Source organism: Podarcis raffonei, chromosome 16, assembly GCF_027172205.1.
Source record: "Podarcis raffonei isolate rPodRaf1 chromosome 16, rPodRaf1.pri, whole genome shotgun sequence".
Taxonomy (NCBI): Eukaryota; Metazoa; Chordata; class Lepidosauria; order Squamata; family Lacertidae; genus Podarcis; species Podarcis raffonei.
In genome coordinates this window covers 7,671,352-7,684,253 of record NC_070617.1, presented here as the reverse complement: position 1 = coordinate 7,684,253, position 12,902 = coordinate 7,671,352, and the positions used below count along the sequence as shown (strand labels likewise).

Sequence of the window (12,902 nt, the reverse complement as noted above, 5' to 3'; positions counted from 1 at the left end):
GGGTTAGGGCAGGATTTGTCCTTCTTTCATCCTATTCTTAGATTTCCTTTCACTTTTAATTTGTATGCCACCTTTCTATATTGCTGCTCACGAGCGGGTTTACAAGCTGAAGAAAACGACAAAACAGATGCGCCTGATAACCTGATCCCATACAAAAAAAAGGGTCATAATAAAATGATTAAAATAAACAATAAAATAAAAAAATATCAGTGCAGTGTGCGACAATACACAGCAGTACCTCGGTTTTTGAGTGTCTCGGAACCCAAACGTTTCGGAACCCGAACGCTGAAAACTCGGAAGTAATTGCTTCCGTTCTCGAACGCGCCTCGGAAGTCGGACGGCTTCTGCTGTGTGTTTTTTCCCTCTTTTTCTCCACTGACTTTGCTGACCGTCCTTTGCGCCCCAGTTGTTGAACGTTTCGGAAGTCGAATGATCTTCCGGAACGGATTACGTTCGACAACCGAGGTACCACTGTGTGAACAACAACCAAAAAAACCCATGAAGAAATAATAAAATGAGTACAAATATGTATTATACAGTGGTATCTCTGGTTACGTACTTAATTCGTTTTGGAGGTCCGTTCTTAACCTGAAACTGTTCTTAACCTGAAGTACCACTTTAGCTAATGGGGTCTCCCGCCGCCGCGTAATTTCTGTTCTCATCCTGAAGCAAAGTTCTTAACCCGAGGTAATATTTCTGGGTTAGCGGAGTCTGTAACCTGAAGCGTCTGTAACCTGAAGCGTATGTAACCCGAGGTACCACTGTATTTAGTTGAGCGTTTATAGCAGGGGTGGAGAATCTCAGACCCAGGGCCCGGATGCGGCCCTCAAAGCTGCTCTGTCAGGCCCCTGGGACTCTCCCCACACCATGCTCTCTGGCTGATGTAAGAAGAGCACATCAGCTGTTAGTTGGCAGGCCTCAGCAAATCCCTTCTGTGCCTCCAGCTTGTGAGGCGACCCTCCCAAAATCCTAAAAAGGACGTCCTCTCTGGGCTCTGGTGAGGGTCTGCTTGCGAGCCAGGAGGACTCTCCAGGGTGACTCCGCATTTCGCATTTCGGGGAACTGCTTCCGGGTTCCCGGCAGTGTGCGATCACACGCAGAAGTGGCGCACGTAAACGGGGAGCAGCCTGTATTCGAAAGCATTTCTGCCTCTGGCACCTGCAACTGCGACAGAGAAGGATGTGCAGGACAGGCGAAACCTAAGCAGTGGTTTGTTTCTCGATCCAAGCCCCTTCCTGCCCACGTCTCACACCTAGCGTTTCGGGTCCAAAACGCGGGGAGGCGTCTGCCAAAGCGTGGGAGCTGGGCTGCCAGCGAGTGGGGCCAACGCTGCTGGCGCCAAGACCTCCACTTGTTCCCGACCGTGTATCTCATCGATGATGGACTTCCAAGCCGGAGCCAATAACAACTTGGATGGCTTTTAAAGGAGGATTAGGAAAACTCGTGGAGAATCAGGCTGCAAATGGCTTCTAGCTGACGCAGATGCCTTTCCCCTCCTTTCCCTATCAGCTCCTGAGAACCACAAGCAGGGAGAGCACTCCTGTTGCACTCCTAGGTCCTGCATCCCGTCTGGCCTCTGCGAGAACAGGACCACATAACAGGCCACCGGGACCACATAACACCGGTTCTGAGAGATCTGCATTGGCTCCCAGTACGTTTCCGAGCACGATTCAAAGTGTTGGTGCTGACCTTTAAAGCCCTAAACGGCCTCGGTCCAGTATACCTGAAGGAGCCTCTCCACCCCCATCGTTCAGCCCGGACACTGAGATCCAGCGCCGAGGGCCTTCTGGCGGTTCCCTCATTGCGAGAAGTGAGGCTACAGGGAACCAGACAGAGGGCCTTCTCGATAGTGGCGCCCGCCCTGTGGAACGCCCTCCCATCAGATGTCAAAGAGATAAATAATTACTTGACATTCAGAAGGCATCTTAAGGCAGCCCTGTTCAGGGAAGTTTTTAATATGTAACGCTGTACTGTTTTTAACACTGATTGGGAGCCGCCCAGAGTGGCTGGGGAAACTCAGCCAGATGGGTGGGGTATAAATAATAAATTATTATTATTATTATTATTATTATTATTATTATTATTATTATTATGCTGTACTAGACGGGCCTGTGGCCTGATCCAGCAACCAGGCTTTTCTCGTGCCCAGGTTATTAGATCTGATTTTGGTGGAAGGTGTCCAGCTGTTAAAAGCTGGGCAGCTTTCTGTGTCGGTTTTGCTGGGTGTTTTGCTTACGCCGATTGAAGGTGCTCTCACTGTGCTCCAAGCTCGCTTGGCGTACAAAGCCCCAGTCTTTCCCCCTCCCTCCCTTGCTATCTCTCGCCTTCTCTCCTTTAACTTGATTTCCTCTTGTTTTCTTGGCCTGCAGCGACACAGAAGCTCAGTGTGAGGTCATGCAGGAAATCGTGGACCAAGTCCTGGAGGTAACAGCTCCTCTCCTCTTGGAAAGTGGCAGAAGGAGGCAGGGGGAACATTGGATGGGGGTAGGGGGGGTTGCTCCTGGAGGGACCCATAGAGGGAGTGACAAATGCTAGGTGGGTGCCCTTAATAAGGCCGGTGGCATCTGCCCCTCCAGTCACTAGCTCAGCTCAGGAATTGCCAGGGGAGGTTTGTGGCAGCCACACTGCGGTGAAGTTTTCTCTCTGCTTTCGGAAGAAAGGAGACAAGGGCCATGTTTGCACGGCACATTTAAAGCGTTATGATACCACTTTAAACCGGCACGTCTTCCCCTGCAAAGAATCCTGGGAGCTGTAGTTCATTAAGGGTGCTGAAAGTTGCTAGGAGACCACCCCATTCCTCTCCCAGAACTACAATTCCCAGAGTTCCCTGGGAAGAGGGATAACTGTTAAGTCATGCTGGGAATTGCGGCTCTGTGAGGGGGTAGGGGTCTCCTAAGAACAGATCCCGGGATTCTTGGCGGGGAAGGATCCCAGCTGTCGAGAGTGGTATGGCACTTCAAATGTCTGGCCTGACCTGGTGTACACACCATGCATTTAAAGCCCATTTATGCCTCCTCCCCTCCTGGGATACTGTAGTTTAAGGGTGGTAGGTAGGAATGGGAGCTGTGAGAGTGGCGAGTTCCCAGGATCCTTTGCAGGGGGAATGGGTGTATTCAGTCTCTAAATTAGCAGATGGGGACTGGTTGCTATTCTAAAGCGTGCCTGCAACATTTCCTGATGGCACCCCATCCACCCTGAGCGCCGGCAGCGAAACGGCTCCTCATCCCAATATTGGGCTCGGCTTTATTGACACCTGACTGCCGCCGCCACCATCCCCCACCCAGTCTGGACAGGTGTCACGGTGGGGACGGTGGCAGTGCCCCGGCCTGTTGCCAAATTTCTCATCGTTCTGCTTTCCTCTTCCGCACAGGAGGATTTTGACCAGGAGCAGCTGTCGGTCCTCGCTTCCTGCTTGCAGGAGCTCTTCAAAGTTCACTTCCGCGGAGAGGTCCTGCCGGAAGAAATCACAGAAGAGTAAGCGGTTTGGGGAAAGTGTGTGTGGGGGGGAGCAGTTTTCTGTTCTTCGGTTGTTCTAGCTGGTCCTTCTTTTCTGCAAGCGTGCAGACGAATTCGTGAAGGACCCAACCCAGACATGGACCAAATTGCACCTGGGGACTTTTCATTGTAGGGTATCTGGTTGGCCACTGTGAGAACAGGATTCAGGGCTAGGTGGGCCCCTGGCCTGATCCAGCAGCTGAGATTTTCTTACTTTCTCATGAGTAATAGTGAGGGAGGGCTCTGACCTTCACATTCTGCCTGTGGACATTATAGAGGTACCTGGCTGGCCATTGACTCCAGCAGCTCGGATGTTCCGAGGCCATTATTATTATTATTATTATTATTATTATTATTATTATTACCATTTTATTTTTATTTATACCCATCAAAAAGATATGCAAAAGTTTATACCCAATACCAGTATAAAATAAATATTTTTAAAATCTAATTAAAAAGAAACAGGAGCAGAGAGAAGGAAGAAGGAAGAAGAGAAACAGAAGAAAGAAAATGAAAAATAAATGGGCAGGAAAGGGGAGGGAAGAAAAAGGTGACAAGGCTTCTGATTCCCTGTCAGCTAAATATAATAACCTGTTCAAAGTATTCACTCAACTTGACATCCAACTGCTTTGTTTTCTACAAACCAATATTTTTTCACTCTTCAAATCCAGTTATTACAAGTTCATTTTCTCTTTCACACAAAAAGTCCATAAGACGTTTCCAATCCTTAATAAATGTCCGTAATGATTTTTCTCTGATGAAACATGTTAACTTTGCCATCTCAGCAAAGTCCAATAATTTTATCATTCCTCCATAGTCGGTAGGGCTGTTTCTTTCCATTTTTATGTATGTAACAATCTCGCCGCTCTAATCATATATGGAAGTAATATTCCATAATTCTTCTTATAGAGTGGGGATTTGAACCCTGGTCTCCCCCAGGTCCTAGTCTGATGCTCTAACCACTACACCACACTGGCTGTGGTTGACCTGGTGTGCCTATTTCTCCTGACACACGCTCCCTCTCTATTTCCCTGCAGGTCTCTAGAGGAATCCGTGGGGAAGCCACTTTACCTAATATTTAGGTGAGTCTCATGCGTTCTGTCCTCTCCATTCTGATTTCGAAGCTGCCGAGCCCAAGATAGGGGACTAGACAGGCCTTTGGCCTGATCCTGCAGCCAGGCTCTTCTTTAGTTCTCATGTCCCTCGATTTCAGTTGCCGAAGGGCAGGCAGCAGAAAAGTGCTGCTTCTTCGTGGCCTCTTCATCTGGTTGGTTGCTGTGGGAATTGCGGATGGATTAGGTATTGACCTTTGGTCTGACCAGCAGGGGGCTCTTCAGATGTCCCTTTGACTGGGTACAGGTGGGCTTCCAAGATTGGGGGAGTCCGGGTTCCAGGGAAGACTTGAACACCCCACAGTACTTCATTTTTAAAATAATAATAAAAACAAACCAGAGTTTTCTCCAACTTCTTGTGGCCATGATCTCAAAAACACAAGAGTATGATGGCTTGCTGTTCTTCAAGAATACCATGGCTTGCTGTTCTTCAAGAATACCATGGCTTGCTGTTCTTCAAGAGTATCATGGCTTGCTGTTCTTCAAGAGTACCATGGCTTGCTGTTCTTCAAAAGTACCATGGCTTGCTGTTCTTCAAGAGTACCATGGCTTGCTGTTCTTCAAGAGTACCATGGCTTGCTGTTCTTCAAGAGTATCATGGCTAGCTGTTCTTCAAGAGTACCATGGCTTGCTGTTCTTCAAGAGTACCATGGCTTGCTGTTCTTCAAAAGTACCATGGCTTGCTGTTCTTCAAGAGTACCATGGCTTGCTGTTCTTCAAGAGTACCATGGCTTGCTGTTCTTCAAGAGTACCATGGCTTGCTGTTCCTCAAAAGTACCATGGCTTGCTGTTCTTCCTACTAGCTGCTGCCAAGCGACAGCTATGGGAGAGAAAGCCCAGTCAGCAGAGCTGATGGAGCAGCCCTGCTTCCCTACTCTCCCATTTCTGCAGCCTGATGGAGAGAGTAGCCCCCCGATGGAGCATGGCTGTAGCACACTGTAGCCGATTTCTGTGGTAAGGGCCCTGGGTGCGAGAGTGCAAGGGTCTGGGTGTGAAACCTGCCGGATAGACGTCCCCAGTGCTTAAGGCACAAAATGGCATATCCCTTCGGAATCTCAGCCTGGACTGTAAAAGCACAACACACCCACACATACACACTGTGGTTGTGGGGTTGTCTTTGAACCTAACCCAGTACAGCATCGGCCTCCCTTCCTGCCCCCTTCCAGGAACCTCTGCCAGATGCAGGAGGATAACAGCAGCTTCTCTGTGCTCCTGGATCTGTTGTCAGAGCTCTACCAGAAGCAGCCCAAGATCGGTTACCACCTTCTCTACTACCTAAAAGCCAGGTGAGAGCACAAACAATCAGCGAGCCTGGAATTTTTTTTTTAAGAGGGAAGCCTTGGGAAACCACCTAAGTCAGGGATGGGGGACCTTGTATGTAAAGGCACAGCACACACAATTCCACACATGCACACCCCTCCCTGTCATCCGTCCAGGATAGCAAGAGGCATTATCCAGACTGGCGCCAAACAGAGACAGGGGCATGGCTTGGGGAGAGTTCCGAGGGCCAGACAGAGCGGCCTGGAGGGCCGCATTCAACCTCATCTAGTGAGATCGTGGCCGGGACAGGCAGTGGGGAGGAAACCTCACATCTCACCGCTTTCCACTGTGCGCCATCACATCCACACACCATGCATTTTGAGGGTGTGGCTTCCCACACCCCCCAAAAAAATCCTGGGAACCCTAGTTTGCTGCCCAAAGAGCAGCAGTTCTCAGCGTTCGCAAACTACAGTTCCCAGGATTCCTTGCAGGGGGGAGGTGTGTGCTTTAATGCATGGTGTGGACGAGGCGTTTTCCTTTAGCCTGTCCTATCACAATCCCCAGGCAAAGCCCATACAGCAAACATGGGGTGAACTTCCAACCCTCTAGATGTTGCTGCTGGCGGCCCAGGGATGATGGTTGTGATGTACTGTATTTTTCGCTCTATAAGACGCACCTGACCATAAGACGCACCTAGTTTTTAGAGGGGGAATGCAAAGAAAAAATATTCTTTAAAGGGAACGCTGAGCAGAGCCTGTATGCATCCCAGGCTCTGCTCAGCGCTTCCTTTCATAAGCCATGTGGAGCGTGTGTGCGGCGCTTGCAGGCTTTTCCCTGAGGAGGGAGAAGGGCAGCCCGTCACTGACAGGTTGCCCTTCTCCCTCCTCGGGAAAAAGCCCCCAAGAGCCACGCACGCACGCTCCGTGCGGCTCTTTAAATGGAGCGCGGCTCTTGCTGGCTTTTGCAGGAGGTGGGCGAAGGGACAGAGTGCAGCTAAGCCAGAAGCTAGAACAGCGAGAGGGAGTGCAGCGCAGCTTCTGGGATAGCTACGCAGCCTGCATTCGCTCCATAAGACGCACACACATTTCCCCTTACTTTTTAGGAGGGGAAAAGTGTGTCTTACAAAGCGAAAAACACAGTGTTCCAGCAATGTACAAAAAGCCAAAGGATGTCCCCCCACCTGCGGCATGTGGTATCCCTGAATGATACCTAGACGGCGTCGTTCTGCCACTTTGGGAGCAAGGGAGAAGACAAGGTTGGGGTGGAGAGTTCAGAGAGGGCCAGAAGCTAGGCAGGCAGGGCTCCATGCAGCTCGGGATCAAGGCTTTGGGGCCATCGGGACGCGAGGAAAGGACAGATTTTGCACAACAGGAGAAGGGCAGATCGCAGCACCAAGAAAACCAGCTAGAGCTCTCGCATCTCAGGCACACGCTCCTTCCGCACAATGGAACGGGTTCTGCTCCTTTGCTTGCTCACTTGTCTCTTCCCCCTCCATTTTCTTCTCTTAAAAAACATTTCAGCAAAGCAGCGGCCGGCAAGATGAACCTCTACGAGTCCTTTGCCCAGGCCACGCAGCTGGGCGACCTGCACACCTGCCTGATGATGGACATGAAGGCTTGCCAGGAGGACGACGTCCGGCTCCTCTGCTTCCTCACTCCTTCCATATACACTGAGGTGAGACCCGGAGGGAGAGGTGGCAAAGGCTGCCCTATCTCTGCACCCCTTTTGGAAACTCAGACTGGACCCCGTCACCTCACTCTGGTTGTGCAGCAGGGGGAAAAAGCAAGCTTCCTATCACAGATGGATGCGACCAGTTTGGTAACATTCTGCCCCAGGAGCAAGGAGAACCTGCGGCCCTCCAGCTGTTGCTGGACTCCATCTCCCATCATCCCTGACCATGCTGGTTGGGGCTGATGGGAGATAGTGTTTCAACAATAGCTAGAGGGGGCCACGGTCTCCCCATCCCTGCTTTGCGCCTCTGTAAGTGCATTTAATACGTGATCCCTGATTGGCTTGGACAGGGTTCTAGGAAAGGATGGTGAACCTGTGGCCCTCCAGATGTTTCTGGACTCCCATCATCCATGACCATGTTGGTTGGGGCTGATGGGAATTGGAGTCTCAGTAACAGCTAGAGAGGACCATGGTCTCCCCATCGCTACTTTGCACTGTAAGCGACTCGGTCCAGTATCTCTGAAGGAGCGTCTCCACCCCCATCATTCTACCCGGACACTGAGGTCCAGCACCAAGGGCCTTCTGGTGGTTCCCTCACTGCAAGAAGCCAAGTTACAGGGAACCAGGCAGAGGGCCTTCTCGGTAGTGGCACCCGCTATGTGGAACACCCTCCCACCAGATGTCAAAGAGAACAACAACTACCAGACTTTTGGAAGACATCTGAAGGCAGCCCTGTTTAGGGAAGCTTTTAATGTTTGATGTATTACAGTATTTTAATATTTTGTTGGAAGCTGCCCAGAGTGGCTGGGGAGGCCTGGCCAGATGGGCGGGGTATAAATAATAAATTATTATTAGTATTATTATTATTATTGGATCCCTGATTGGCTGGTACAGGTGTCTAGGGTGGAGAACCTGTGGACTCCCAACTCCATCATCCCTGACCATTGGCAGCACTGGTTTCTGGGACTAATGGGAGTTAGAGTCGAACAGCATCCGGAGGCCTCCCCAGCTAACAGCGACCCCTAGCATTTTTCGTGCTTGCCTGTTCTTTCGAGGCAGGTCTCTTTAAGGCCCCTCCCTCTCCCCTTTCCTCTACCAGGACCTTTGCTTCCCTTCCACCCTCCTACACTGCTTCCCCCGGTGTGTTTTTCTCACGGGCTCCTTGAGCGATCGCATATGCCTCGCAGACCCCGAGCCATCTCTGGACGCGGCCGGGCTCCGGGGAGGTTTTACGCTGCCTGTTCTCCAGGCCGTTAGGTTTAATGAAACGTTTTATTGCTTCCATCGCTCAGCAGCCGACAGGCCAGCGGGGCGGGGCGAAGCCCTTGTTTGCCAGAGGCCTTTCCCCCAGAACAACCAGACCGCATTATCCTCTGTAGCCACTGGCTTTACCCCTTGTATGCGCGGGAACCTCATTGTCTTTTTCCTTCCCGTTGCCGGTCTATCGCTCTGCTCTCTTTGGTCCTTGGGGGAAGGACCCTTAGCTCAGTGGGAGGGCATTTGCTTTGGACACAGAAAGTCCCAGGTTCTTTCCCTGGCATCGCCAGGTAGGGCTGGGAATATCCCCTGCCTGAAAGTCCGGGTGAGCGGAGACAATACTGAACTTGATGGACCCAGTTGTCTAAGGTATCTCCCTATGTTCCTCTTTAGTTCAGAACCATGAGGACTAGAATCTCAGGGTTGTTTTTTTTTTTTTTTTAGGGCTGTGGCTCCGTGGCATCATAGAATGAATGACTCTCATCCAGCCACGGAGGCAGAGCCTAGCCATTGTGGAGGGTGGTCCTCGATAGCCTCCGCAAAATTGTCCCGTCCATTTCCTCCACTTAACCCGAGAGACTTCCCCCCCCCCAGGGATTACACAACACAAAACCTCCAGATAAAAACATGGCGAACCAAAGGCCTATATCGCCTAACAGACTTCTATAAAAATAACAAACCCTTGTCAACACAAGAAATACGAGACAAACTAGAGGACACCCAAATGCCCTGGTTAACACATCACCAACGACATTCCCTCTTAAACAACCCAGTAGTAAAATCAGCAGCAACTAGGCCCCTGACAACCTTCGAAAACCTCCTCCTAACAACAAAGGGACACAGCAAAGGGATGGTATCCGCAATATACAAAATACTACTCCAAAACCCCACAAACCCCCTAGACCAGGGGTCAGCAACCCGCGGCTCCGGAGCCGCATGTGGCTCTTTTACACCTTTGCCGTGGCTCCAGGGCAGATACTAGCGAGGGGAGGAGGCGCATTGTGCACCCCGACACTCCCCACTGTGGCGGGCGCTGTACTGGCTGTGACGTCGCATGGGGGCGGTGCGTGCGTTAGTCACGCACCGTCCCAACATCACCTTCCCGCCCGCCCGCTACATTGTAAGGGGCATGTACGCTGGTCACTGCATTGAAAGGGGGCATGTACGCTGGTCACTGTTTTGAAGGGGAGTGAAGAACACACACACACAAAGGTAACTTGTTAATTTAACGTTTATTTCTATGAGGAGGAGTAATTCTGAGGGGTCAAACAAAGAAATAATAAAAAAGTGACAAAAAAGTTATTTTTATAATGACGAGTTTTGCGGCTCCCAGTTTTTTTTCCTTCGGGAACGGGTCCAAGTGGCTCTTTTTGTCTTAAAGGTTGCAGACCCCTGGCCTAGACGTAATCAAAAAACAATGGGAAGACGACATAGTTCTGCCGCTCAAGCTAGAGGGAGAGAACGACGACCTCTCTGCAAAGTGGGAGAGTTGCTGCCACATCTAAAACCATATTTTTGTCTTTGCGTTGCTGGCGTTTCACTTCCTGTTTCGAACGGAGTTGCAAGCGTCAGGATCCCCCCCCCCCCGTCTCTGGCACCTGTTTTACAAAGTGAAACAGCTTTGCCAACAAATTGCCTTGGGCTTTGCAATGCACGGTTCTCATTTGTTCTCTCTCTTGCTCTCCCCTATTGCAATACGAGGTCAAGCCAGCTACACCCAGCCTGTGGCGCCCCCTGCTGCACATAGTGGACAGGACCACAGGCCTCTGTGTAGTCCAAGATTGGGCTGGCTGCTGTGGCCAGTTTTAACCATTTTTAAATATCGAGAAGCTGCTTTTGCTAGCTCAGGACCTTTTATTTATTCTTCCGTTTATATCCTCCACGGCTGCGAGGAAGTTCTTCTCCGTTTTTTAACATTCGCGAAAACAATGCCCCTGCCTGAGTTCTGTTGCCTGCATAAAGTAGTAATCCACTGTCTCCTTAGACTGAAAAGCAGCATTAGGTCTGTTGTTTCTCTCCCTTGATTGCCTCTCCCTCTGTCTCAAGTTTCCAGACGAGACCCTGCGGAGCGGGGAGCTGCTGAACATGATTGTGGCCGTCATTGACTCAGCTCAGGTAAGGCCTCTCCTTGTGGAACGATCGGTCAGAGCTGGGGGAGCCTGTGTCTTTGCTGTCCTTTGCTCCTTCAAGAGCTGCCTCCAGGTATTGTGTCATTGCAGCCAGGCACACTGCATTGTTTCAGAGGCAGAACTGGGAGTAGAACCTCCAGAGTGGTGCGATTAGCAGTCAGCACCATCCTCTCTTCCAAAGCAGGGATGGGGGACATGTGGCCTTACGTATTTGGTTGGACTGTACCTCCCATCATCCTGACCATCGGCCATGCCAGCTGGGGCTGATGATAGCTGGAATCCAATAATATCTGAAAGGCCACACATTCCCTTTCTCTGCTTACACCTCTAAGCACATTTAATATGTGATCCCTGATTGGTTGGGACATGTGTCTAGGAGCCTGTGGGGCCCTCTAGATCAGTGTTTCTCAACCTGTGGGTCCCCAGACATTGTTGGACTACAACTCCCATCATTCCCATGACCAGTGGTCAGGGATGATGGGAGTTGTAGTCCAACAACATCTGGGGATCCACAGCTTGAGAACCGCTGCTAGATGTTTCTGAACTGCAACTCCCATCATCCACCATCACCCATGCTGGTTATTGGGCATTGCAGTCAAACAGCGTCTGGAGCGCACCAGCGTGCCTGCCTCTGGGGGTGGAGAGACTGATGACTGGGATGGTCCTGTCTTTCTGGGAGTAGATCAGACTAGATTTCCCTCCTCTCTCCCACTCCCAGCCCCGGCCAGCCTCCCGGACCACGGTCAGATGTTGCACGCCCACTGCGTGGAAGGGCAGGGTTTTTATCCACTCTGTTTATTGCAGTTATATTCCACCTTTCATTTAAGAAGCTCAAGGTTCTCCCTTCCCAATGTTATCTGCACAAACAACCCTGTTTGGTAGGTTAGGCCAAGAGACCGATTGGCCCCAGATTCCCCGGCATCTTTCATGGCTGAGTGGGGATTCGAACCCTGGGCGCCCGGATTGCAGTCTGACAAGCTAACCACTGTGTTGCTTCTTAGCCCCTGGCAGCGTTCGCACCATAAAAAGCACCCACACACCCCAGCAAGGAATCCTCCTAATTGTAGTTTGCTAAAGGGTGCTAGCACCCTTTAACAAGGGACGCAGGTGGCAGGGACGCGGGTGGCGCAGTGGGTTAAACCACAGAGCCTAGGACTTGCCGATCAGAAGGTCGGCGGTTCGAATCCCCACGACGGGGTGAGCTCCCGTTGCTCGGTCCCTGCTCCTGCCAACCTAGCAGTTCGAAAGCACATCAAGTTCAAGTAGATAAATAGGTACCGCTCTGGCGGGAAGGTAAATGGTGTTTCTGTGCGCTGCTCTGATCCGCCAGAAGCGGCTTAGTCATGCTGGCCACATGACCGGGAAGCTGTACGCCACCTCCCTCGGCCAGTAAAGCATGATGAGCGCCGCAACCCCCGAGTCGGCCACGACTGGACCTAATGGTCAGGGGTCCCTTTACCTTTTACCTTTAAGGGGTGCTGGCAGTTGTATGTAAGAGATAGACTACAATTCCCATGATTCTTTGCTGGGGTGTGTGTGGTTGCTTTAAAGGCATGGCGCGAACACAGCCTCAGAGAGAGCCATAGGGAGAGATCTTCTCCTGATGGTGACTCTGGTTCAGCTCTGGGTCAGTCTGGGGCTACACGGGAGCACTTTCTCCTGACACCCAGGGCACAGCCTTTTCAAAAACAAAGAAAAAAGCGTGGGCCTCTGCACATGCCCTGGGCGCCCTTCTTTTTGCCATGGAGACCTTGCGGCCGACTCTTCTTCCCCCAGCCCTGATCTCCAGGCCAGAGGGCAGGACATCCACCTTGCAGGCCTCTTCCCCGTTTTCTTTTCCAGAAATTGTAACAGCGCCAGAGCAGTGCTCTGGGCTAAAGAACCCCCTGAGAGAGCAGGGCTGGCGCGCGGTGCCAATGCAAATAGGTTGCCATGGTGCCCGTTTGGAGTGACCCAAAAATAGCCAAAGTGGGAGAGG

General features: G+C 51.2%; 1 protein-coding gene across 5 annotated transcripts in view; it reads left to right on the top strand.

Moving 5' to 3' along the window:
* The window catches only part of INTS3 (integrator complex subunit 3), a 93,198-nt gene that overhangs the window by 63,265 nt on the left and 17,031 nt on the right, over nt 1-12,902 (top strand). For all 5 annotated transcript variants that reach the window (XM_053368686.1, XM_053368684.1, XM_053368683.1 and 2 more), the window contains 6 exons: nt 2,370-2,424; nt 3,371-3,474; nt 4,533-4,577; nt 5,774-5,893; nt 7,388-7,541; nt 10,842-10,910. In XM_053368686.1, the coding sequence (XP_053224661.1) occupies nt 2,370-2,424; nt 3,371-3,474; nt 4,533-4,577; nt 5,774-5,893; nt 7,388-7,541; nt 10,842-10,910 (547 nt within the window). The remainder of the gene's footprint in view (nt 1-2,369; nt 2,425-3,370; nt 3,475-4,532; nt 4,578-5,773; nt 5,894-7,387; nt 7,542-10,841; nt 10,911-12,902) is intronic.